The 24098-nt window shown below is 47.5% G+C and overlaps 1 protein-coding gene across 1 annotated transcript in view; it reads left to right on the top strand.

The window, feature by feature from the left end:
* Positions 1-24098, top strand: part of LOC115138341 (consortin-like) — a 49023-nt gene that overhangs the window by 12472 nt on the left and 12453 nt on the right. Inside the window, exon 9 of the mRNA XM_065025639.1 lies at positions 35-98. Within this exon, the coding sequence (XP_064881711.1) occupies positions 35-98 (64 nt within the window). The remainder of the gene's footprint in view (positions 1-34; positions 99-24098) is intronic.

The following is a 24098-nucleotide window of genomic DNA, read 5'->3' as shown; positions in this document are numbered from 1 at the left end:
ACTCTGCTCTCCCCTCTGTTTGTGCGTGTGTGAGACTGTGGACTCTGTGCTGGAGAGTCCTGTTCGTGGTGAGGACAGACTGCCTGCATGCCGCTCAGGTAAGTGTGTGTGTGGTTGAGGAAGCAGGAGTTTATCAGTGCAGGATTACTGTCTGTCGCTCTGCAATGTTTTGAGACGTGAGCCGGTCTGCCTAGTGCTTCCGGAGACAGGCAGCTGACCTGTCAATTATTAAAGAGGACATTTAGAACTCTTCCCCTCCTCTGCTCTCTCTATCTATCTCTCTTTCTATCTTTCTCTTGCTCTCGCTCTCTCTCTCTAGCTCGCTCCCTGTCTCTAGCTCGCTCGCTCTCTCTTTCTAGCTCGCTCTCTCTCTAGCTCTCGCTCTCTCTCTAGCTCTCTCTCTCTCTCTAGCTCTCTCTCTCTCTCTAGCTCTCTCTCTCTAGCTCGCTCTCTCTAGCTCGTTCTCTTGCTCTCTCTCTCTAGCTCGTTCTCTTGCTCTCTCTCTCTAGCTCGTTCTCTTGCTCGCTCTCTCTAGCTCGTTCTCTTGCTCGCTCTCTCTAGCTCGCTCGCTCTCTCGCTCTCTTGCTCGCTCTCTCGCTCTCTCTCTTTAGCTTGCTCTCTTGCTCGCTCTCTCTAGCTCGCTCTCTTGCTTGCTCTCTCTTGCTCGCTCTCTTGCTCGCTCTCTCTCGTTCGCTCTCTCGCTCGCTCTCTTGCTCGCTCTCTAGCTCGCTCTCTCTAGCTCGCTCTCTATCTCTTTTGCTCGCTCTCTTGCTCGCTCTCTCGCTCTCTCTCTCTTGCTCGCTCTCTTGCTCTCTCGCTCTCTTACTCGCTCTCTCTCTAGCTCGCTCTCCCGCTCTCTAGCTCGCTCTCTAGCTCGCTCTCTCTAGTTCGCTCTCTTGCTCGCTCTCTATCTAGCTCGCTCTCTCTAGCTCGTTCTCTTGCTCGCTCTCTTGCTCTCTCTCTTTAGCTCGCTCTCTTGCTCGCTCTCTTGCTCGCTCTCTTGCTCTCTAGCTCGCTCTCTCTAGCTCGCTCTCTCTAGCTCGTTCTCTTGCTCTCTCTCTAGCTCGCTCTCTCGCTCGCTCTCTCGCTCTCTCTCTTTAGCTCGCTCTCTCTAGCTCGCTCTCTTGCTCGCTCTCTTGCTCGCTCTCTCTAGCTCGCTCTCTTGCTCGCTCTCTTGCTTGCTCTCTCTTGCTTGCTCTCTTGCTCTCTCTAGCTCGCTCTCTAGCTCGCTCTCTTGCTCGCTCTCTCTCTAGCTCGCTCTCTCTCTAGCTCGCTCTCTCTAGCTCTCTCTCTCTAGCTCTCTCTCTCTAGCTCGCTCTCTCTAGCTCGCTCTCTCTCGCTCCCTCTCTAGCTCGCTCTCTTGCTCGCTCTCTCTAGCTCGCTCTCTCTAGCTCGCTCTCTCTAGCTCGCTCTCTCTTGCTCGCTCTCTCGCTCTCTCTTTTTAGCTCGCTCTCTTGCTCGCTCTCTCTCTCTCTCTCTCTCTCTAGCTCGCTCTCTTGCTCGCTCTCTCTCTAGCTCGCTCTCTAGCTCGCTCTCTTGCTCGCTCTCTCTTGCTCGCTCGCTCTCTCTCTCTAGCTCTCTCTCTAGCTCGCTCTCTTGCTCGCTCTCTCTTGCTCGCTCTCTAGCTCGTTCTCTAGCTCTCTCTCTCTAGCTCGCTCTCTTGCTCGCTCTTGCTCTTTAGCTCGCTCTCTTGCTCTCTCTCTCTCTCTTTTGCTCTCTTTCTCTCTCTCTCTTTCTCTCTCTGTCTCTCTGTCTCTCTCTTTCTTGCTCTCTCTCTCTTTCTCACTCTCTTTCTCTCTCTCTCTCTCTTTCTTGCTCGCTCTCTCTCTTTCTTGCTCTCTCGCTCTCTCTCTCTCTTGCTCTCTCTCCCCTCCCCCACCCTGTTACCTGGAAACACCTTAGATGCATTCCATCACGTTGTGTGTGTTAGGAGAGGTCCCCTGGTCTTGGACTTGGGTTATTGATGAACTGAAGCAGAGCTCCAGGGAGCCAAGGGTGTGTGTTACCTAACTGTATACACACACACACACACACACACACACACACACACACACACACACACACACACACACACACACACACACACACACACACACACGTAGTCCAAGGTGTGTGTTGCGTGTGCACAAAGACACAGGGCACTGTGTTTCACTTTCACAACCGAGGCGTGACTACACACACACACACACACTGAGATGACAGTATGTTAAGTTAGGGCACTCTCAGTGTCAGTGTTCCGGAGGCGTGAGGAGAGTATAACTCTGCGAGGAGAGTATAACTCTGTCTCTGAGAGGAGAGTATGTCTCTGAGAGGAGAGTATAACTCTGTCTCTGAGAGGAGAGTATAACTCTGTCTCTGAGAGGAGAGTATATCTCTGTCTCTGAGAGGAGAGTATAACTCTGTCTCTGAGAGGAGAGTATAACTCTGTCTCTGAGAGGAGAGTATAACTCTGTCTCTGAGAGGAGAGTATAACTCTGTCTCTGAGAGGAGAGTATAACTCTGTCTCTGAGAGGAGAGTATAACTCTGTCTCTGCGAGGAGAGTATAACTCTGTCTCTGCGAGGAGAGTATAACTCTGTCTCTGCGAGGAGAGTATAACTCTGTCTCTGAGAGGAGAGTATAACTATGTCTCTGCGAGGAGAGTATAACTCTGTCTCTGCGAGGAGAGTATAACTCTGCGAGGAGAGGAGAGTATAACTCTGTCTCTGAGAGGAGAGTATAACTCTGTCTCTGAGAGGAGAGTATAACTCTGTCTCTGTGAGGAGAGTATAACTCTGTCTCTGAGAGGAGAGTATAACTCTGTCTCTGAGAGGAGAGTATAACTCTGTCTCTGAGAGGAGAGTATAACTCTGTCTCTGAGAGGAGAGTATGTCTCTGCGAGGAGAGTATAACTCTGTCTCTGTGAGGAGAGTATGTCTCTGCGAGGAGAGTATAACTCTGTCTCTGCGAGGAGAGTATAACTCTGTCTCTGAGAGGAGAGTATGCCTCTGCGAGGAGAGTATAACTCTGTCTCTGCGAGGAGAGTATAACTCTGTCTCTGCGAGGAGAGTATAACTCTGTCTCTGAGAGGAGAGTATAACTCTGTCTCTGAGAGGAGAGTATAACTCTGTCTCTGAGAGGAGAGTATGTCTCTGCGAGGAGAGTATAACTCTGTCTCTGTGAGGAGAGTATGTCTCTGCGAGGAGAGTATAACTATGTCTCTGCGAGGAGAGTATAACTCTGTCTCTGAGAGGAGAGTATAACTCTGTCTCTGAGAGGAGAGTATAACTCTGTCTCTGCGAGGAGAGTATAACTCTGTCTCTGCGAGGAGAGTATAACTCTGTCTCTGAGAGGAGAGTATGTCTCTGCGAGGAGAGTATAACTCTGTCTCTGTGAGGAGAGTATGTCTCTGCGAGGAGAGTATAACTCTGTCTCTGCGAGGAGAGTATAACTCTGTCTCTGCGAGGAGAGTATAACTCTGTCTCTGCGAGGAGAGTATAACTCTGTCTCTGCGAGGAGAGGAGAGTATAACTCTGCGAGGAGAGTATGTCTCTGCGAGGAGAGTATAACTCTGTCTCTGAGAGGAGAGTATGCCTCTGCGAGGAGAGTATAACTCTGTCTCTGCGAGGAGAGTATAACTCTGTCTCTGCGAGGAGAGTATAACTCTGTCTCTGAGAGGAGAGTATAACTCTGTCTCTGAGAGGAGAGTATAACTCTGTCTCTGAGAGGAGAGTATAACTCTGTCTCTGAGAGGAGAGTATGTCTCTGCGAGGAGAGTATAACTCTGTCTCTGTGAGGAGAGTATGTCTCTGCGAGGAGAGTATAACTCTGTCTCTGCGAGGAGAGTATAACTCTGTCTCTGCGAGGAGAGTATAACTCTGTCTCTGCGAGGAGAGTATAACTCTGTCTCTGCGAGGAGAGTATAACTCTGTCTCTGAGAGGAGAGTATAACTCTGTCTCTGCGAGGAGAGTATAACTCTGTCTCTGAGAGGAGAGTATAACTCTGCGAGGAGAGTATGTCTCTGCGAGGAGAGTATAACTCTGTCTCTGCGAGGAGAGTATAACTCTGTCTCTGCGAGGAGAGTATAACTCTGTCTCTGAGAGGAGAGTATAACTCTGTCTCTGAGAGGAGAGTATGTCTCTGCGAGGAGAGTATAACTCTGTCTCTGAGAGGAGAGTATAACTCTGTCTCTGCGAGGAGAGTATAACTCTGTCTCTGAGAGGAGAGTATAACTCTGCGAGGAGAGTATAACTCTGCCTCTGAGAGGAGAGTATAACTATGTCTCTGCGAGGAGAGTATAACTCTGTCTCTGAGAGGAGAGTATAACTCTGTCTGTGTGAGGAGAGTATAACTCTGTCTCTGTGAGGAGAGTATGTCTCTGCGAGGAGAGTATAACTCTGTCTCTGCGAGGAGAGTATAACTCTGTCTCTGCGAGGAGAGTATAACTCTGTCTCTGAGAGGAGAGTATGTCTCTGCGAGGAGAGTATAACTCTGTCTCTGTGAGGAGAGTATGTCTCTGCGAGGAGAGTATAACTCTGTCTCTGCGAGGAGAGTATAACTCTGTCTCTGAGAGGAGAGTATGCCTCTGCGAGGAGAGTATAACTCTGTCTCTGCGAGGAGAGTATAACTCTGTCTCTGCGAGGAGAGTATAACTCTGTCTCTGAGAGGAGAGTATAACTCTGTCTCTGAGAGGAGAGTATAACTCTGTCTCTGAGAGGAGAGTATGTCTCTGCGAGGAGAGTATAACTCTGTCTCTGTGAGGAGAGTATGTCTCTGCGAGGAGAGTATAACTATGTCTCTGCGAGGAGAGTATAACTCTGTCTCTGAGAGGAGAGTATAACTCTGTCTCTGAGAGGAGAGTATAACTCTGTCTCTGCGAGGAGAGTATAACTCTGTCTCTGAGGAGAGTATAACTCTGTCTCTGAGAGGAGAGTATGTCTCTGCGAGGAGAGTATAACTCTGTCTCTGTGAGGAGAGTATGTCTCTGCGAGGAGAGTATAACTCTGTCTCTGCGAGGAGAGTATAACTCTGTCTCTGCGAGGAGAGTATAACTCTGTCTCTGCGAGGAGAGTATAACTCTGTCTCTGCGAGAGAGAGGAGAGTATAACTCTGCGAGGAGAGTATGTCTCTGCGAGGAGAGTATAACTCTGTCTCTGAGAGGAGAGTATGCCTCTGCGAGGAGAGTATAACTCTGTCTCTGCGAGGAGAGTATAACTCTGTCTCTGCGAGGAGAGTATAACTCTGTCTCTGAGAGGAGAGTATAACTCTGTCTCTGAGAGGAGAGTATAACTCTGTCTCTGAGAGGAGAGTATAACTCTGTCTCTGAGAGGAGAGTATGTCTCTGCGAGGAGAGTATAACTCTGTCTCTGTGAGGAGAGTATGTCTCTGCGAGGAGAGTATAACTCTGTCTCTGCGAGGAGAGTATAACTCTGTCTCTGCGAGGAGAGTATAACTCTGTCTCTGCGAGGAGAGTATAACTCTGTCTCTGCGAGGAGAGTATAACTCTGTCTCTGAGAGGAGAGTATAACTCTGTCTCTGCGAGGAGAGTATAACTCTGTCTCTGAGAGGAGAGTATAACTCTGCGAGGAGAGTATGTCTCTGCGAGGAGAGTATAACTCTGTCTCTGCGAGGAGAGTATAACTCTGTCTCTGCGAGGAGAGTATAACTCTGTCTCTGAGAGGAGAGTATAACTCTGTCTCTGAGAGGAGAGTATGTCTCTGCGAGGAGAGTATAACTCTGTCTCTGAGAGGAGAGTATAACTCTGTCTCTGCGAGGAGAGTATAACTCTGTCTCTGAGAGGAGAGTATAACTCTGCGAGGAGAGTATAACTCTGCCTCTGAGAGGAGAGTATAACTATGTCTCTGCGAGGAGAGTATAACTCTGTCTCTGAGAGGAGAGTATAACTCTGTCTGTGTGAGGAGAGTATAACTCTGTCTCTGTGAGGAGAGTATGTCTCTGCGAGGAGAGTATAACTCTGTCTCTGCGAGGAGAGTATAACTCTGTCTCTGCGAGGAGAGTATAACTCTGTCTCTGCGAGGAGAGTATAACTCTGTCTCTGCGAGGAGAGTATAACTCTGTCTCTGCGAGGAGAGTATAACTCTGTCTCTGAGAGGAGAGTATAACTCTGTCTCTGAGAGGAGAGTATAACTCTGTCTCTGCGAGGAGAGTATAACTCTGTCTCTGAGAGGAGAGTATAACTCTGCGAGGAGAGTATGTCTCTGCGAGGAGAGTATAACTCTGTCTCTGCGAGGAGAGTATAACTCTGTCTCTGCGAGGAGAGTATAACTCTGTCTCTGAGAGGAGAGTATAACTCTGTCTCTGAGAGGAGAGTATGTCTCTGCGAGGAGAGTATAACTCTGTCTCTGAGAGGAGAGTATAACTCTGTCTCTGCGAGGAGAGTATAACTCTGTCTCTGCGAGGAGAGTATAACTCTGTCTCTGAGAGGAGAGTATAACTCTGCGAGGAGAGTATAACTCTGCCTCTGAGAGGAGAGTATAACTATGTCTCTGCGAGGAGAGTATAACTCTGTCTCTGAGAGGAGAGTATAACTCTGTCTGTGTGAGGAGAGTATAACTCTGTCTCTGTGAGGAGAGTATGTCTCTGCGAGGAGAGTATAACTCTGTCTCTGAGAGGAGAGTATAACTGTCTCTGAGAGGAGAGTATTACTCTGTCTCTGAGAGGAGAGTATAACTCTGTCTCTGAGAGGAGAGTATAACTCTGTCTCTGAGAGGAGAGTATAACTCTGTCTCTGCGAGGAGAGTATAACTCTGTCTCTGCGAGGAGAGTATATAACTGTCTCTGCGAGGAGAGTATAACTCTGTCTCTGCGAGGAGAGTATAACTCTGCGAGGAGAGTATAACTCTGTCTCTGAGAGGAGAGTATAACTCTGTCTCTGAGAGGAGAGTATGCCTCTGCGAGGAGAGTATAACTCTGTGTCTGCGAGGAGAGTATAACTCTGTCTCTGAGAGGAGAGTATAACTATGTCTCTGAGAGGAGAGTATAACTATGTCTCTGCGAGGAGAGTATAACTCTGTCTCTGCGAGGAGAGTATAACTCTGTCTCTGCGAGGAGAGTATAACTCTGTCTCTGAGAGGAGAGTATGTCTCTGCGAGGAGAGTATAACTCTGTGTCTGCGAGGAGAGTATAACTCTGTCTCTGCGAGGAGAGTATAACTCTGTCTCTGCGAGGAGAGTATAACTCTGTGTCTGCGAGGAGAGTATAACTCTGTCTCTGAGAGGAGAGTATAACTCTGCGAGGAGAGTATAACTCTGTCTCTGAGAGGAGAGTATGCCTCTGCGAGGAGAGTATAACTCTGTGTCTGCGAGGAGAGTATAACTATGTCTCTGAGAGGAGAGTATAACTATGTCTCTGAGAGGAGAGTATAACTATGTCTCTGCGAGGAGAGTATAACTCTGTCTCTGCAAGGAGAGTATAACTCTGTCTCTGAGAGGAGAGTATAACTCTGTCTCTGAGAGGAGAGTATAACTCTGTCTCTGCGAGGAGAGTATAACTCTGTCTCTGAGAGGAGAGTATAACTCTGTCTCTGCGAGGAGAGTATAACTCTGTCTCTGCGAGGAGAGTATAACTCTGTCTCTGCGAGGAGAGTATAACTCTGTCTCTGAGAGGAGAGTATGACTATGTCTCTGAGAGGAGAGTATAACTCTGTCTCTGAGAGGAGAGTATAACTCTGTCTCTGCGAGGAGAGTATAACTCTGTCTCTGCGAGGAGAGTATAACTCTGTCTCTGCGAGGAGAGTATAACTCTGTCTCTGAGAGGAGAGTATGTCTCTGCGAGGAGAGTATGTCTCTGCGAGGAGAGTATAACTCTGTCTCTGCGAGGAGAGTATAACTCTGTCTCTGCGAGGAGAGTATAACTCTGTCTCTGCGAGGAGAGAATAACTATGTCTCTGCGAGGAGAGTATAACTCTGTCTCTGCGAGGAGAGTATAACTCTGTCTCTGAGAGGAGAGTATAACTCTGTCTCTGTGAGGAGAGTATAACTCTGTCTCTGAGAGGAGAGTATAACTCTGTCTCTGTGAGGAGAGTATGTCTCTGCGAGGAGAGTATAACTCTGTCTCTGCGAGGAGAGTATAACTCTGTCTCTGCGAGGAGAGTATAACTCTGTCTCTGCGAGGAGAGAATAACTATGTCTCTGCGAGGAGAGTATAACTCTGTCTCTGCGAGGAGAGTATAACTCTGTCTCTGAGAGGAGAGTATAACTCTGTCTCTGTGAGGAGAGTATAACTCTGTCTCTGAGAGGAGAGTATAACTCTGTCTCTGTGAGGAGAGTATGTCTCTGCGAGGAGAGTATAACTCTGTCTCTGCGAGGAGAGTATAACTCTGTCTCTGCGAGGAGAGTATAACTCTGTCTCTGCGAGGAGAGTATAACTCTGTGTCTGCGAGGAGAGTATAACTATGTCTCTGAGAGGAGAGTATAACTCTGTGTCTGCGAGGAGAGTATAACTCTGTCTCTGCGAGGAGAGTATAACTCTGTCTCTGCGAGGAGTGTATAACTCTGTGTCTGCGTGGAGAGTATAACTCTGTCTCTGCGAGGAGAGTATAACTCTGTCTCTGCGAGGAGAGTATAACTCTGTCTCTGCGAGGAGAGTATAACTCTGTCTCTGCGAGGAGAGTATAACTCTGTCTCTGCGAGGAGAGTATAACTCTGTCTCTGCGAGGAGAGTATAACTCTGTCTCTGAGAGGAGAGTATAACTCTGTCTCTGCGAGGAGAGTATAACTCTGTCTCTGCGAGGAGAGTATAACTCTGTCTCTGCGAGGAGAGTATAACTCTGTCTCTGAGAGGAGAGTATAACTCTGCGAGGAGAGTATGTCTCTGCGAGGAGAGTATAACTCTGTCTCTGAGAGGAGAGTATGTCTCTGCGAGGAGAGTATAACTCTGTCTCTGCGAGGAGAGTATAACTCTGTCTCTGCGAGGAGAGTATAACTCTGTCTCTGCGAGGAGAGTATAACTCTGTCTCTGCGAGGAGAGTATAACTCTGTCTCTGAGAGGAGAGTATAACTCTGTCTCTGAGAGGAGAGTATAACTCTGTCTCTGCGAGGAGAGTATAACTCTGTCTCTGCGAGGAGAGTATAACTCTGTCTCTGCGAGGAGAGTATAACTCTGTCTCTGCGAGGAGAGTATAACTCTGTCTCTGCGAGGAGAGTATAACTCTGTCTCTGCGAGGAGAGTATAACTCTGTCTCTGAGAGGAGAGTATAACTCTGTCTCTGAGAGGAGAGTATAACTCTGTCTCTGAGAGGAGAGTATAACTCTGTCTCTGCGAGGAGAGTATAACTCTGTCTCTGCGAGGAGAGTATAACTCTGTCTCTGCGAGGAGAGTATAACTCTGTCTCTGCGAGGAGAGTATAACTCTGTCTCTACGAGGAGAGTATAACTCTGTCTCTGAGAGGAGAGTATAACTCTGCGAGGAGAGTATGTCTCTGCGAGGAGAGTATAACTCTGTCTCTGAGAGGAGAGTATGCCTCTGCAAGGAGAGTATAACTCTGTCTCTGAGAGGAGAGTATGTCTCTGCGAGGAGAGTATAACTCTGTGTCTGCGAGGAGAGTATAACTCTGTCTCTGCGAGGAGAGTATAACTCTGTCTCTGCGAGGAGAGTATAACTCTGTGTCTGCGAGGAGAGTATAACTCTGTCTCTGCGAGGAGAGTATAACTCTGTCTCTGCGAGGAGAGTATAACTCTGTCTCTGCGAGGAGAGTATAACTCTGTCTCTGAGAGGAGAGTATAACTCTGTCTCTGAGAGGAGAGTATAACTCTGTCTCTGCGAGGAGAGTATAACTCTGTCTCTGCGAGGAGAGTATAACTCTGTCTCTGCGAGGAGAGTATAACTCTGTCTCTGCGAGGAGAGTATAACTCTGTCTCTGTGAGGAGAGTATAACTCTGTCTCTGCGAGGAGAGTATAACTCTGTCTCTGCGAGGAGAGTATAACTCTGTCTCTGCGAGGAGAGTATAACTCTGTCTCTGAGAGGAGAGTATAACTCTGTCTCTGAGAGGAGAGTATAACTCTGTCTCTGCGAGGAGAGTATAACTCTGTCTCTGCGAGGAGAGTATAACTCTATCTCTGCGAGGAGAGTATAACTGTCTCTGAGAGGAGAGTATAACTGTCTCTGAGAGGAGAGTATAACTCTGTCTCTGCGAGGAGAGTATAACTCTGTCTCTGTGAGGAGAGTATGTCTCTGCGAGGAGAGTATAACTCTGTCTCTGAGAGGAGAGTATAACTCTGTCTCTGTGAGGAGAGTATGTCTCTGCGAGGAGAGTATGACTGTCTCTGTGAGGAGAGTATGTCTCTGCGAGGAGAGTATAACTCTGTCTCTGCGAGGAGAGTATAACTCTGTCTCTGTGAGGAGAGTATGTCTCTGCGAGGAGAGTATAACTCTGTCTCTGCGAGGAGAGTATAACTCTGTCTCTGCGAGGAGAGTATAACTCTGTCTCTGTGAGGAGAGTATGTCTCTGCGAGGAGAGTATAACTCTGTCTCTGCGAGGAGAGTATAACTCTGTCTCTGCGAGGAGAGTATAACTCTGTCTCTGCGAGGAGAGTATAACTCTGTCTCTGAGAGGAGAGTATAACTCTGTCTCTGAGAGGAGAGTATAACTCTGTCTCTGCGAGGAGAGTATAACTCTGTCTCTGCGAGGAGAGTATAACTCTGTCTCTGCGAGGAGAGTATAACTCTGTCTCTGCGAGGAGAGTATAACTCTGTCTCTGCGAGGAGAGTATAACTCTGTCTCTGCGAGGAGAGTATAACTCTGTCTCTGCGAGGAGAGTATAACTCTGTCTCTGAGAGGAGAGTATAACTCTGTCTCTGCGAGGAGAGTATAACTCTGTCTCTGCGAGGAGAGTATAACTCTGTCTCTGAGAGGAGAGTATAACTCTGTCTCTGAGAGGAGAGTATAACTCTGTCTCTGCGAGGAGAGTATAACTCTGTCTCTGCGAGGAGAGTATAACTCTATCTCTGCGAGGAGAGTATAACTGTCTCTGAGAGGAGAGTATAACTGTCTCTGAGAGGAGAGTATAACTCTGTCTCTGAGAGGAGAGTATAACTCTGTCTCTGTGAGGAGAGTATGTCTCTGCGAGGAGAGTATAACTCTGTCTCTGAGAGGAGAGTATAACTCTGTCTCTGTGAGGAGAGTATGTCTCTGCGAGGAGAGTATAACTCTGTCTCTGCGAGGAGAGTATAACTCTGTCTCTGTGAGGAGAGTATGTCTCTGCGAGGAGAGTATAACTCTGTCTCTGCGAGGAGAGTATAACTCTGTCTCTGCGAGGAGAGTATAACTCTGTCTCTGCGAGGAGAGTATAACTCTGTCTCTGAGAGGAGAGTATAACTCTGTCTCTGCGAGGAGAGTATAACTCTGTCTCTGCGAGGAGAGTATAACTCTGTCTCTGCGAGGAGAGTATAACTCTGTCTCTGAGAGGAGAGTATAACTCTGCGAGGAGAGTATGTCTCTGCGAGGAGAGTATAACTCTGTCTCTGAGAGGAGAGTATGTCTCTGCGAGGAGAGTATAACTCTGTCTCTGCGAGGAGAGTATAACTCTGTCTCTGCGAGGAGAGTATAACTCTGTCTCTGCGAGGAGAGTATAACTCTGTCTCTGCGAGGAGAGTATAACTCTGTCTCTGAGAGGAGAGTATAACTCTGTCTCTGAGAGGAGAGTATAACTCTGTCTCTGCGAGGAGAGTATAACTCTGTCTCTGCGAGGAGAGTATAACTCTGTCTCTGCGAGGAGAGTATAACTCTGTCTCTGCGAGGAGAGTATAACTCTGTCTCTGCGAGGAGAGTATAACTCTGTCTCTGCGAGGAGAGTATAACTCTGTCTCTGCGAGGAGAGTATAACTCTGTCTCTGAGAGGAGAGTATAACTCTGTCTCTGAGAGGAGAGTATAACTCTGTCTCTGAGAGGAGAGTATAACTCTGTCTCTGCGAGGAGAGTATAACTCTGTCTCTGCGAGGAGAGTATATAACTGTCTCTGCGAGGAGAGTATAACTCTGTCTCTGCGAGGAGAGTATAACTCTGTCTCTACGAGGAGAGTATAACTCTGTCTCTGAGAGGAGAGTATAACTCTGCGAGGAGAGTATGTCTCTGCGAGGAGAGTATAACTCTGTCTCTGAGAGGAGAGTATGCCTCTGCAAGGAGAGTATAACTCTGTCTCTGAGAGGAGAGTATGTCTCTGCGAGGAGAGTATAACTCTGTGTCTGCGAGGAGAGTATAACTCTGTCTCTGCGAGGAGAGTATAACTCTGTCTCTGCGAGGAGAGTATAACTCTGTGTCTGCGAGGAGAGTATAACTCTGTCTCTGCGAGGAGAGTATAACTCTGTCTCTGCGAGGAGAGTATAACTCTGTCTCTGCGAGGAGAGTATAACTCTGTCTCTGAGAGGAGAGTATAACTCTGTCTCTGAGAGGAGAGTATAACTCTGTCTCTGCGAGGAGAGTATAACTCTGTCTCTGCGAGGAGAGTATAACTCTGTCTCTGCGAGGAGAGTATAACTCTGTCTCTGCGAGGAGAGTATAACTCTGTCTCTGCGAGGAGAGTATAACTCTGTCTCTGCGAGGAGAGTATAACTCTGTCTCTGCGAGGAGAGTATAACTCTGTCTCTGAGAGGAGAGTATAACTCTGTCTCTGCGAGGAGAGTATAACTCTGTCTCTGAGAGGAGAGTATAACTCTGTCTCTGAGAGGAGAGTATAACTCTGTCTCTGCGAGGAGAGTATAACTCTGTCTCTGCGAGGAGAGTATAACTCTATCTCTGCGAGGAGAGTATAACTGTCTCTGAGAGGAGAGTATAACTGTCTCTGAGAGGAGAGTATAACTCTGTCTCTGCGAGGAGAGTATAACTCTGTCTCTGAGAGGAGAGTATAACTCTGTCTCTGTGAGGAGAGTATGTCTCTGCGAGGAGAGTATAACTCTGTCTCTGAGAGGAGAGTATAACTCTGTCTCTGTGAGGAGAGTATGTCTCTGCGAGGAGAGTATGACTGTCTCTGTGAGGAGAGTATGTCTCTGCGAGGAGAGTATAACTCTGTCTCTGCGAGGAGAGTATAACTCTGTCTCTGTGAGGAGAGTATGTCTCTGCGAGGAGAGTATAACTCTGTCTCTGCGAGGAGAGTATAACTCTGTCTCTGCGAGGAGAGTATAACTCTGTCTCTGCGAGGAGAGTATAACTATGTCTCTGCGAGGAGAGTATAACTCTGTCTCTGTGAGGAGAGTATGTCTCTGCGAGGAGAGTATAACTCTGTCTCTGCGAGGAGAGTATAACTCTGTCTCTGAGAGGAGAGTATAACTCTGTCTCTGTGAGGAGAGTATGTCTCTGCGAGGAGAGTATGACTGTCTCTGTGAGGAGAGTATGTCTCTGCGAGGAGAGTATAACTCTGTCTCTGCGAGGAGAGTATAACTCTGTCTCTGTGAGGAGAGTATGTCTCTGCGAGGAGAGTATAACTCTGTCTCTGCGAGGAGAGTATAACTCTGTCTCTGCGAGGAGAGTATAACTCTGTCTCTGCGAGGAGAGTATAACTATGTCTCTGCGAGGAGAGTATAACTCTGTCTCTGTGAGGAGAGTATGTCTCTGCGAGGAGAGTATAACTCTGTCTCTGCGAGGAGAGTATAACTCTGTCTCTGCGAGGAGAGTATAACTCTGTCTCTGCGAGGAGAGTATAACTCTGTCTCTGAGAGGAGAGTATAACTCTGTCTCTGCGAGGAGAGTATAACTCTGTCTCTGCGAGGAGAGTATAACTCTGTCTCTGCGAGGAGAGTATAACTCTGTCTCTGAGAGGAGAGTATAACTCTGCGAGGAGAGTATGTCTCTGCGAGGAGAGTATAACTCTGTCTCTGAGAGGAGAGTATAACTCTGTCTCTGCGAGGAGAGTATAACTCTGTCTCTGCGAGGAGAGTATAACTCTGTCTCTGCGAGGAGAGTATAACTCTGTCTCTGCGAGGAGAGTATAACTCTGTCTCTGCGAGGAGAGTATAACTCTGTCTCTGCGAGGAGAGTATAACTCTGTCTCTGCGAGGAGAGTATAACTCTGTCTCTGAGAGGAGAGTATAACTCTGTCTCTGCGAGGAGAGTATAACTCTGTCTCTGAGAGGAGAGTATAACTCTGTCTCTGAGAGGAGAGTATAACTCTGTCTCTGCGAGGAGAGTATAACTCTGTCTCTGCGAGGAGAGTATAACTCTGTCTCTGCGAGGAGAGTATAACTGTCTCTGAGAGGAGAGTATAACTGTCTCTGAGAGGAGAGTATAACTCTGTCTCTGCGAGGAGAGTATAACTCTGTCTCTGAGAGGAGAGTATAACTCTGTCTCTGTGAGGAGAGTATGTCTCTGCGAGGAGAGTATAACTCTGTCTCTGAGAGGAGAGTATAACTCTGTCTCTGTGAGGAGAGTATGTCTCTGCGAGGAGAGTATGACTGTCTCTGTGAGGAGAGTATGTCTCTGCGAGGAGAGTATAACTCTGTCTCTCGAGGAGAGTATAACTCTGTCTCTGTGAGGAGAGTATGTCTCTGCGAGGAGAGTATAACTCTGTCTCTGCGAGGAGAGTATAACTCTGTCTCTGCGAGGAGAGTATAACTCTGTCTCTGCGAGGAGAGTATAACTATGTCTCTGCGAGGAGAGTATAACTCTGTCTCTGTGAGGAGAGTATGTCTCTGCGAGGAGAGTATAACTCTGTCTCTGCGAGGAGAGTATAACTCTGTCTCTGAGAGGAGAGTATAACTCTGTCTCTGTGAGGAGAGTATGTCTCTGCGAGGAGAGTATGACTGTCTCTGTGAGGAGAGTATGTCTCGAGGAGAGTATAACTCTGTCTCTGCGAGGAGAGTATAACTCTGTCTCTGTGAGGAGAGTATGTCTCTGCGAGGAGAGTATAACTCTGTCTCTGCGAGGAGAGTATAACTCTGTCTCTGCGAGGAGAGTATAACTCTGTCTCTGCGAGGAGAGTATAACTATGTCTCTGCGAGGAGAGTATAACTCTGTCTCTGTGAGGAGAGTAGGAGAGTATAACTCTGTCTCTGCGAGGAGAGTATAACTCTGTCTCTGCGAGGAGAGTATAACTCTGTCTCTGCGAGGAGAGTATAACTCTGTCTCTGAGAGGAGAGTATAACTCTGTCTCTGCGAGGAGAGTATAACTCTGTCTCTGCGAGGAGAGTATAACTCTGTCTCTGCGAGGAGAGTATAACTCTGTCTCTGAGAGGAGAGTATAACTCTGCGAGGAGAGTATGTCTCTGCGAGGAGAGTATAACTCTGTCTCTGAGAGGAGAGTATGTCTCTGCGAGGAGAGTATAACTCTGTCTCTGCGAGGAGAGTATAACTCTGTCTCTGCGAGGAGAGTATAACTCTGTCTCTGCGAGGAGAGTATAACTCTGTCTCTGCGAGGAGAGTATAACTCTGTCTCTGAGAGGAGAGTATAACTCTGTCTCTGAGAGGAGAGTATAACTCTGTCTCTGCGAGGAGAGTATAACTCTGTCTCTGCGAGGAGAGTATAACTCTGTCTCTGCGAGGAGAGTATAACTCTGTCTCTGCGAGGAGAGTATAACTCTGTCTCTGCGAGGAGAGTATAACTCTGTCTCTGCGAGGAGAGTATAACTCTGTCTCTGAGAGGAGAGTATAACTCTGTCTCTGAGAGGAGAGTATAACTCTGTCTCTGAGAGGAGAGTATAACTCTGTCTCTGCGAGGAGAGTATAACTCTGTCTCTGCGAGGAGAGTATAACTCTGTCTCTGCGAGGAGAGTATAACTCTGTCTCTGCGAGGAGAGTATAACTCTGTCTCTACGAGGAGAGTATAACTCTGTCTCTGAGAGGAGAGTATAACTCTGCGAGGAGAGTATGTCTCTGCGAGGAGAGTATAACTCTGTCTCTGAGAGGAGAGTATGCCTCTGCAAGGAGAGTATAACTCTGTCTCTGAGAGGAGAGTATGTCTCTGCGAGGAGAGTATAACTCTGTGTCTGCGAGGAGAGTATAACTCTGTCTCTGCGAGGAGAGTATAACTCTGTCTCTGCGAGGAGAGTATAACTCTGTGTCTGCGAGGAGAGTATAACTCTGTCTCTGCGAGGAGAGTATAACTCTGTCTCTGCGAGGAGAGTATAACTCTGTCTCTGCGAGGAGAGTATAACTCTGTCTCTGAGAGGAGAGTATAACTCTGTCTCTGAGAGGAGAGTATAACTCTGTCTCTGCGAGGAGAGTATAACTCTGTCTCTGCGAGGAGAGTATAACTCTGTCTCTGCGAGGAGAGTATAACTCTGTCTCTGCGAGGAGAGTATAACTCTGTCTCTGCGAGGAGAGTATAACTCTGTCTCTGCGAGGAGAGTATAACTCTGTCTCTGCGAGGAGAGTATAACTCTGTCTCTGAGAGGAGAGTATAACTCTGTCTCTGCGAGGAGAGTATAACTCTGTCTCTGAGAGGAGAGTATAACTCTGTCTCTGAGAGGAGAGTATAACTCTGTCTCTGCGAGGAGAGTATAACTCTGTCTCTGCGAGGAGAGTATAACTCTATCTCTGCGAGGAGAGTATAACTGTCTCTGAGAGGAGAGTATAACTGTCTCTGAGAGGAGAGTATAACTCTGTCTCTGCGAGGAGAGTATAACTCTGTCTCTGAGAGGAGAGTATAACTCTGTCTCTGTGAGGAGAGTATGTCTCTGCGAGGAGAGTATAACTCTGTCTCTGAGAGGAGAGTATAACTCTGTCTCTGTGAGGAGAGTATGTCTCTGCGAGGAGAGTATGACTGTCTCTGTGAGGAGAGTATGTCTCTGCGAGGAGAGTATAACTCTGTCTCTGCGAGGAGAGTATAACTCTGTCTCTGTGAGGAGAGTATGTCTCTGCGAGGAGAGTATAACTCTGTCTCTGCGAGGAGAGTATAACTCTGTCTCTGCGAGGAGAGTATAACTCTGTCTCTGCGAGGAGAGTATAACTATGTCTCTGCGAGGAGAGTATAACTCTGTCTCTGCGAGGAGAGTATAACTCTGTCTCTGAGAGGAGAGTATAACTCTGTCTCTGTGAGGAGAGTATAACTCTGTCTCTGAGAGGAGAGTATAACTCTGTCTCTGTGAGGAGAGTATGTCTCTGCGAGGAGAGTATAACTCTGTCTCTGCGAGGAGAGTATAACTCTGTCTCTGAGAGGAGAGTATAACTCTGTCTCTGCGAGGAGAGTATTACTCTGTCTCTGCGAGGAGAGTACAATTCTGTCTCTGCGAGGAGAGTATAACTCTGTCTCTGAGAGGAGAGTATAACTCTGTGTCTGCGAGGAGAGTATAACTTTGTGTCTGCGAGGAGAGTATAACTATGTCTCTGAGAGGAGAGTATAACTCTGTCTCAGAGGAGAGTATAACTCTGTGTCTGCGAGGAGAGTATAACTCTGTCTCTGCGAGGAGAGTATAACTCTGTGTCTGCGAGGAGAGTATAACTCTGTGTCTGCGAGGAGAGTATAACTCTGTCTCTGCGAGGAGAGTATGTCTCTGCGAGGAGAGTATGACTGTCTCTGTGAGGAGAGTATGTCTCTGCGAGGAGAGTATAACTCTGTCTCTGCGAGGAGAGTATAACTCTGTCTCTGTGAGGAGAGTATGTCTCTGCGAGGAGAGTATAACTCTGTCTCTGCGAGGAGAGTATAACTCTGTCTCTGCGAGGAGAGTATAACTCTGTCTCTGCGAGGAGAGTATAACTCTGTCTCTGCGAGGAGAGTATAACTTGTCTCTGAGAGGAGAGTATAACTCTGTCTCTGTGAGGAGAGTATGTCTCTGCGAGGAGAGTATAACTCTGTCTCTGCGAGGAGAGTATAACTCTGTCTCTGAGAGGAGAGTATAACTCTGTCTCTGCGAGGAGAGTATAACTCTGTCTCTGCGAGGAGAGTACAATTCTGTCTCTGCGAGGAGAGTATAACTCTGTCTCTGAGAGGAGAGTATAACTCTGTGTCTGCGAGGAGAGTATAACTCTGTGTCTGCGAGGAGAGTATAACTCTGTGTCTGCGAGGAGAGTATAACTATGTCTCTGAGAGGAGAGTATAACTCTGTCTCAGAGGAGAGTATAACTCTGTGTCTGCGAGGAGAGTATAACTCTGTCTCTGCGAGGAGAGTATAACTCTGTGTCTGCGAGGAGAGTATAACTCTGTCTGCGAGGAGAGTATAACTCTGTCTCTGCGAGGAGAGTATAACTCTGTCTCTGCGAGGAGAGTATAACTCTGTCTCTGAGAGGAGAGTATAACTCTGTCTCTGCGAGGAGAGTATAACTCTGTCTCTGCGAGGAGAGTACAATTCTGTCTCTGCGAGGAGAGTATAACTCTGTCTCTGAGAGGAGAGTATAACTCTGTGTCTGCGAGGAGAGTATAACTCTGTGTCTGCGAGGAGAGTATAACTCTGTGTCTGCGAGGAGAGTATAACTATGTCTCTGAGAGGAGAGTATAACTCTGTCTCAGAGGAGAGTATAACTCTGTGTCTGCGAGGAGAGTATAACTCTGTCTCTGCGAGGAGAGTATAACTCTGTGTCTGCGAGGAGAGTATAACTCTGTGTCTGCGAGGAGAGTATAACTCTGTCTCTGCGAGGAGAGTATAACTCTGTCTCTGCGAGGAGAGTATAACTCTGTCTCTGCGAGGAGAGTATAACTCTGTCTCTGCGAGGAGAGTATAACTCTGTCTCTGCGAGGAGAGTATAACTCTGTCTCTGCGAGGAGAGTATAACTCTGTCTCTGCGAGGAGAGTATAACTCTGTCTCTGAGAGGAGAGTATAACTCTGTCTTTGCGAGGAGAGTATAACTCTGTCTCTGCGAGGAGAGTATAACTCTGTCTCTGAGAGGAGAGTATAACTCTGCGAGGAGAGTATGTCTCTGCGAGGAGAGTATAACTCTGTCTCTGAGAGGAGAGTATGTCTCTGCGAGGAGAGTATAACTCTGTCTCTGCGAGGAGAGTATAACTCTGTCTCTGCGAGGAGAGTATAACTCTGTCTCTGCGAGGAGAGTATAACTCTGTCTCTGCGAGGAGAGTATAACTCTGTCTCTGAGAGGAGAGTATAACTCTGTCTCTGCGAGGAGAGTATAACTCTGTCTCTGCGAGGAGAGTATAACTCTGTCTCTGCGAGGAGAGTATAACTCTGTCTCTGCGAGGAGAGTATAACTCTGTCTCTGCGAGGAGAGTATAACTCTGTCTCTACGAGGAGAGTATAACTCTGTCTCTGAGAGGAGAGTATAACTCTGCGAGGAGAGTATGTCTCTGCGAGGAGAGTATAACTCTGTCTCTGAGAGGAGAGTATGCCTCTGCAAGGAGAGTATAACTCTGTCTCTGAGAGGAGAGTATGTCTCTGCGAGGAGAGTATAACTCTGTGTCTGCGAGGAGAGTATAACTCTGTCTCTGCGAGGAGAGTATAACTCTGTCTCTGCGAGGAGAGTATAACTCTGTCTCTGCGAGGAGAGTATAACTCTGTCTCTGCGAGGAGAGTATAACTCTGTCTCTGCGAGGAGAGTATAACTCTGTCTCTGCGAGGAGAGTATAACTCTGTCTCTGCGAGGAGAGTATAACTCTGTCTCTGCGAGGAGAGTATAACTTTGTCTCTGCGAGGAGAGTATAACTGTCTCTGAGAGGAGAGTATAACTCTGTCTCTGCGAGGAGAGTATAACTCTGTCTCTGAGAGGAGAGTATAACTCTGTCTCTGTGAGGAGAGTATGTCTCTGCGAGGAGAGTATAACTCTGTCTCTGAGAGGAGAGTATAACTCTGTCTCTGTGAGGAGAGTATGTCTCTGCGAGGAGAGTATGACTCTGTCTCTGTGAGGAGAGTATGTCTCTGCGAGGAGAGTATAACTCTGTCTCTGCGAGGAGAGTATAACTCTGTCTCTGTGAGGAGAGTATGTCTCTGCGAGGAGAGTATAACTCTGTCTCTGCGAGGAGAGTATAACTCTGTCTCTGCGAGGAGAGTATAACTCTGTCTCTGCGAGGAGAGTATAACTATGTCTCTGCGAGGAGAGTATAACTCTGTCTCTGTGAGGAGAGTATAACTCTGTCTCTGTGAGGAGAGTATGTCTCTGCGAGGAGAGTATAACTCTGTCTCTGCGAGGAGAGTATAACTCTGTCTCTGCGAGGAGAGTATAACTCTGTCTCTGCGAGGAGAGTATAACTCTGTCTCTGAGAGGAGAGTATAACTCTGTCTCTGTGAGGAGAGTATAACTCTGTCTCTGAGAGGAGAGTATAACTCTGTCTCTGAGAGGAGAGTATAACTCTGTCTCTGTGAGGAGAGTATGTCTTTGCGAGGAGAGTATAACTCTGTCTCTGCGAGGAGAGTATAACTCTGTCTCTGAGAGGAGAGTATAACTCTGTCTCTGCGAGGAGAGTATAACTCTGTCTCTGCGAGGAGAGTACAATTCTGTCTCTGCGAGGAGAGTATAACTCTGTGTCTGCGAGGAGAGTATAACTCTGTGTCTGCGAGGAGAGTATAACTCTGTGTCTGCGAGGAGAGTATAACTCTGTGTCTGCGAGGAGAGTATAACTCTGTCTCAGAGGAGAGTATAACTCTGTGTCTGCGAGGAGAGTATAACTCTGTCTCTGCGAGGAGAGTATAACTCTGTCTCTGCGAGGAGAGTATAACTCTGTCTCTGCGAGGAGAGTATAACTCTGTCTCTGCGAGGAGAGTATAACTCTGTCTCTGCGAGGAGAGTATAACTCTGTCTCTGAGAGGAGAGTATAACTCTGTCTCTGCGAGGAGAGTATAACTCTGTCTCTGCGAGGAGAGTATAACTCTGTCTCTGAGAGGAGAGTATAACTCTGTCTCTGAGAGGAGAGTATGACTCTGCGAGGAGAGTATGTCTCTGCGAGGAGAGTATAACTCTGTCTCTGAGAGGAGAGTATGCCTCTGCAAGGAGAGTATAACTCTGTCTCTGAGAGGAGAGTATGTCTCTGCGAGGAGAGTATAACTCTGTCTCTGCGAGGAGAGTATAACTCTGTCTCTGCGAGGAGAGTATAACTCTGTCTCTGCGAGGAGAGTATAACTCTGTCTCTGCGAGGAGAGTATAACTCTGTCTCTGCGAGGAGAGTATAACTATGTCTCTGCGAGGAGAGTATAACTCTGTCTCTGTGAGGAGAGTATAACTCTGTCTCTGTGAGGAGAGTATGTCTCTGCGAGGAGAGTATAACTCTGTCTCTGCGAGGAGAGTATAACTCTGTCTCTGCGAGGAGAGTATAACTCTGTCTCTGCGAGGAGAGTATAACTCTGTCTCTGAGAGGAGAGTATAACTCTGTCTCTGTGAGGAGAGTATAACTCTGTCTCTGAGAGGAGAGTATAACTCTGTCTCTGTGAGGAGAGTATGTCTTTGCGAGGAGAGTATAACTCTGTCTCTGCGAGGAGAGTATAACTCTGTCTCTGAGAGGAGAGTATAACTCTGTCTCTGCGAGGAGAGTATAACTCTGTCTCTGCGAGGAGAGTACAATTCTGTCTCTGCGAGGAGAGTATAACTCTGTCTCTGAGAGGAGAGTATAACTCTGTGTCTGCGAGGAGAGTATAACTCTGTGTCTGCGAGGAGAGTATAACTATGTCTCTGAGAGGAGAGTATAACTCTGTCTCAGAGGAGAGTATAACTCTGTGTCTGCGAGGAGAGTATAACTCTGTCTCTGCGAGGAGAGTATAACTGTCTCAGAGGAGAGTATAACTCTGTGTCTGCGAGGAGAGTATAACTCTGTCTCTGCGAGGAGAGTATAACTCTGTCTCTGCGAGGAGAGTATAACTCTGTCTCTGCGAGGAGAGTATAACTCTGTCTCTGCGAGGAGAGTATAACTCTGTCTCTGCGAGGAGAGTATAACTCTGTCTCTGAGAGGAGAGTATAACTCTGTCTCTGCGAGGAGAGTATAACTCTGTCTCTGCGAGGAGAGTATAACTCTGTCTCTGAGAGGAGAGTATAACTCTGCGAGGAGAGTATGTCTCTGCGAGGAGAGTATAACTCTGTCTCTGAGAGGAGAGTATGTCTCTGCGAGGAGAGTATAACTCTGTCTCTGCGAGGAGAGTATAACTCTGTCTCTGCGAGGAGAGTATAACTCTGTCTCTGCGAGGAGAGTATAACTCTGTCTCTGCGAGGAGAGTATAACTCTGTCTCTGCGAGGAGAGTATAACTCTGTCTCTGAGAGGAGAGTATAACTCTGTCTCTGCGAGGAGAGTATAACTCTGTCTCTGCGAGGAGAGTATAACTCTGTCTCTGCGAGGAGAGTATAACTCTGTCTCTGCGAGGAGAGTATAACTCTGTCTCTGCGAGGAGAGTATAACTCTGTCTCTGCGAGGAGAGTATAACTCTGTCTCTGCGAGGAGAGTATAACTCTGTCTCTACGAGGAGAGTATAACTCTGTCTCTGAGAGGAGAGTATAACTCTGTCTCTGTGAGGAGAGTATGTCTCTGCGAGGAGAGTATGACTCTGTCTCTGTGAGGAGAGTATGTCTCTGCGAGGAGAGTATAACTCTGTCTCTGCGAGGAGAGTATAACTCTGTCTCTGTGAGGAGAGTATGTCTCTGCGAGGAGAGTATAACTCTGTCTCTGCGAGGAGAGTATAACTCTGTCTCTGCGAGGAGAGTATAACTCTGTCTCTGCGAGGAGAGTATAACTATGTCTCTGCGAGGAGAGTATAACTCTGTCTCTGTGAGGAGAGTATAACTCTGTCTCTGTGAGGAGAGTATGTCTCTGCGAGGAGAGTATAACTCTGTCTCTGCGAGGACAGTATAACTCTGTCTCTGCGAGGAGAGTATAACTCTGTCTCTGCGAGGAGAGTATAACTCTGTCTCTGCGAGGAGAGTATAACTATGTCTCTGCGAGGAGAGTATAACTCTGTCTCTGTGAGGAGAGTATAACTCTGTCTCTGTGAGGAGAGTATGTCTCTGCGAGGAGAGTATAACTCTGTCTCTGCGAGGAGAGTATAACTCTGTCTCTGCGAGGAGAGTATAACTCTGTCTCTGCGAGGAGGAGAGTATAACTCTGTCTCTGCGAGGAGAGTATAACTCTGTCTCTGCGAGGAGAGTATAACTCTGTCTCTGAGAGGAGAGTATAACTCTGTCTCTGTGAGGAGAGTATAACTCTGTCTCTGAGAGGAGAGTATAACTCTGTCTCTGAGAGGAGAGTATAACTCTGTCTCTGAGAGGAGAGTATAACTCTGTCTCTGTGAGGAGAGTATGTCTTTGCGAGGAGAGTATAACTCTGTCTCTGCGAGGAGAGTATAACTCTGTCTCTGAGAGGAGAGTATAACTCTGTCTCTGCGAGGAGAGTATAACTCTGTCTCTGCGAGGAGAGTACAATTCTGTCTCTGCGAGGAGAGTATAACTCTGTCTCTGAGAGGAGAGTATAACTCTGTGTCTGCGAGGAGAGTATAACTCTGTGTCTGCGAGGAGAGTATAACTATGTCTCTGAGAGGAGAGTATAACTCTGTCTCAGAGGAGAGTATAACTCTGTGTCTGCGAGGAGAGTATAACTCTGTCTCTGCGAGGAGAGTATGTCTCTGCGAGGAGAGTATAACTCTGTCTCTGAGAGGAGAGTATGTCTCTGCGAGGAGAGTATAACTCTGTCTCTGCGAGGAGAGTATAACTCTGTCTCTGCGAGGAGAGTATAACTCTGTCTCTGCGAGGAGAGTATAACTCTGTCTCTGAGAGGAGAGTATAACTCTGTCTCTGCGAGGAGAGTATAACTCTGTCTCTGCGAGGAGAGTATAACTCTGTCTCTGAGAGGAGAGTATAACTCTGTCTCTGAGAGGAGAGTATAACTCTGCGAGGAGAGTATGTCTCTGCGAGGAGAGTATAACTCTGTCTCTGAGAGGAGAGTATGTCTCTGCGAGGAGAGTATAACTCTGTCTCTGCGAGGAGAGTATAACTCTGTCTCTACGAGGAGAGTATAACTCTGTCTCTGAGAGGAGAGTATAACTCTGCGAGGAGAGTATGTCTCTGCGAGGAGAGTATAACTCTGTCTCTGAGAGGAGAGTATGCCTCTGCAAGGAGAGTATAACTCTGTCTCTGAGAGGAGAGTATAACTCTGTCTCTGCGAGGAGAGTATAACTCTGTCTCTGCGAGGAGAGTATAACTCTGTCTCTGCGAGGAGAGTATAACTCTGTCTCTGCGAGGAGAGTATAACTATGTCTCTGCGAGGAGAGTATAACTCTGTCTCTGTGAGGAGAGTATAACTCTGTCTCTGTGA

This window comes from Oncorhynchus nerka, linkage group LG12, assembly GCF_034236695.1.
Source record: "Oncorhynchus nerka isolate Pitt River linkage group LG12, Oner_Uvic_2.0, whole genome shotgun sequence".
NCBI lineage: Eukaryota > Metazoa > Chordata > Actinopteri > Salmoniformes > Salmonidae > Oncorhynchus > Oncorhynchus nerka.
The sequence above is the reverse complement of the archived record's forward strand: the minus strand, read 5'-3'. Positions and strand labels throughout refer to the sequence as shown.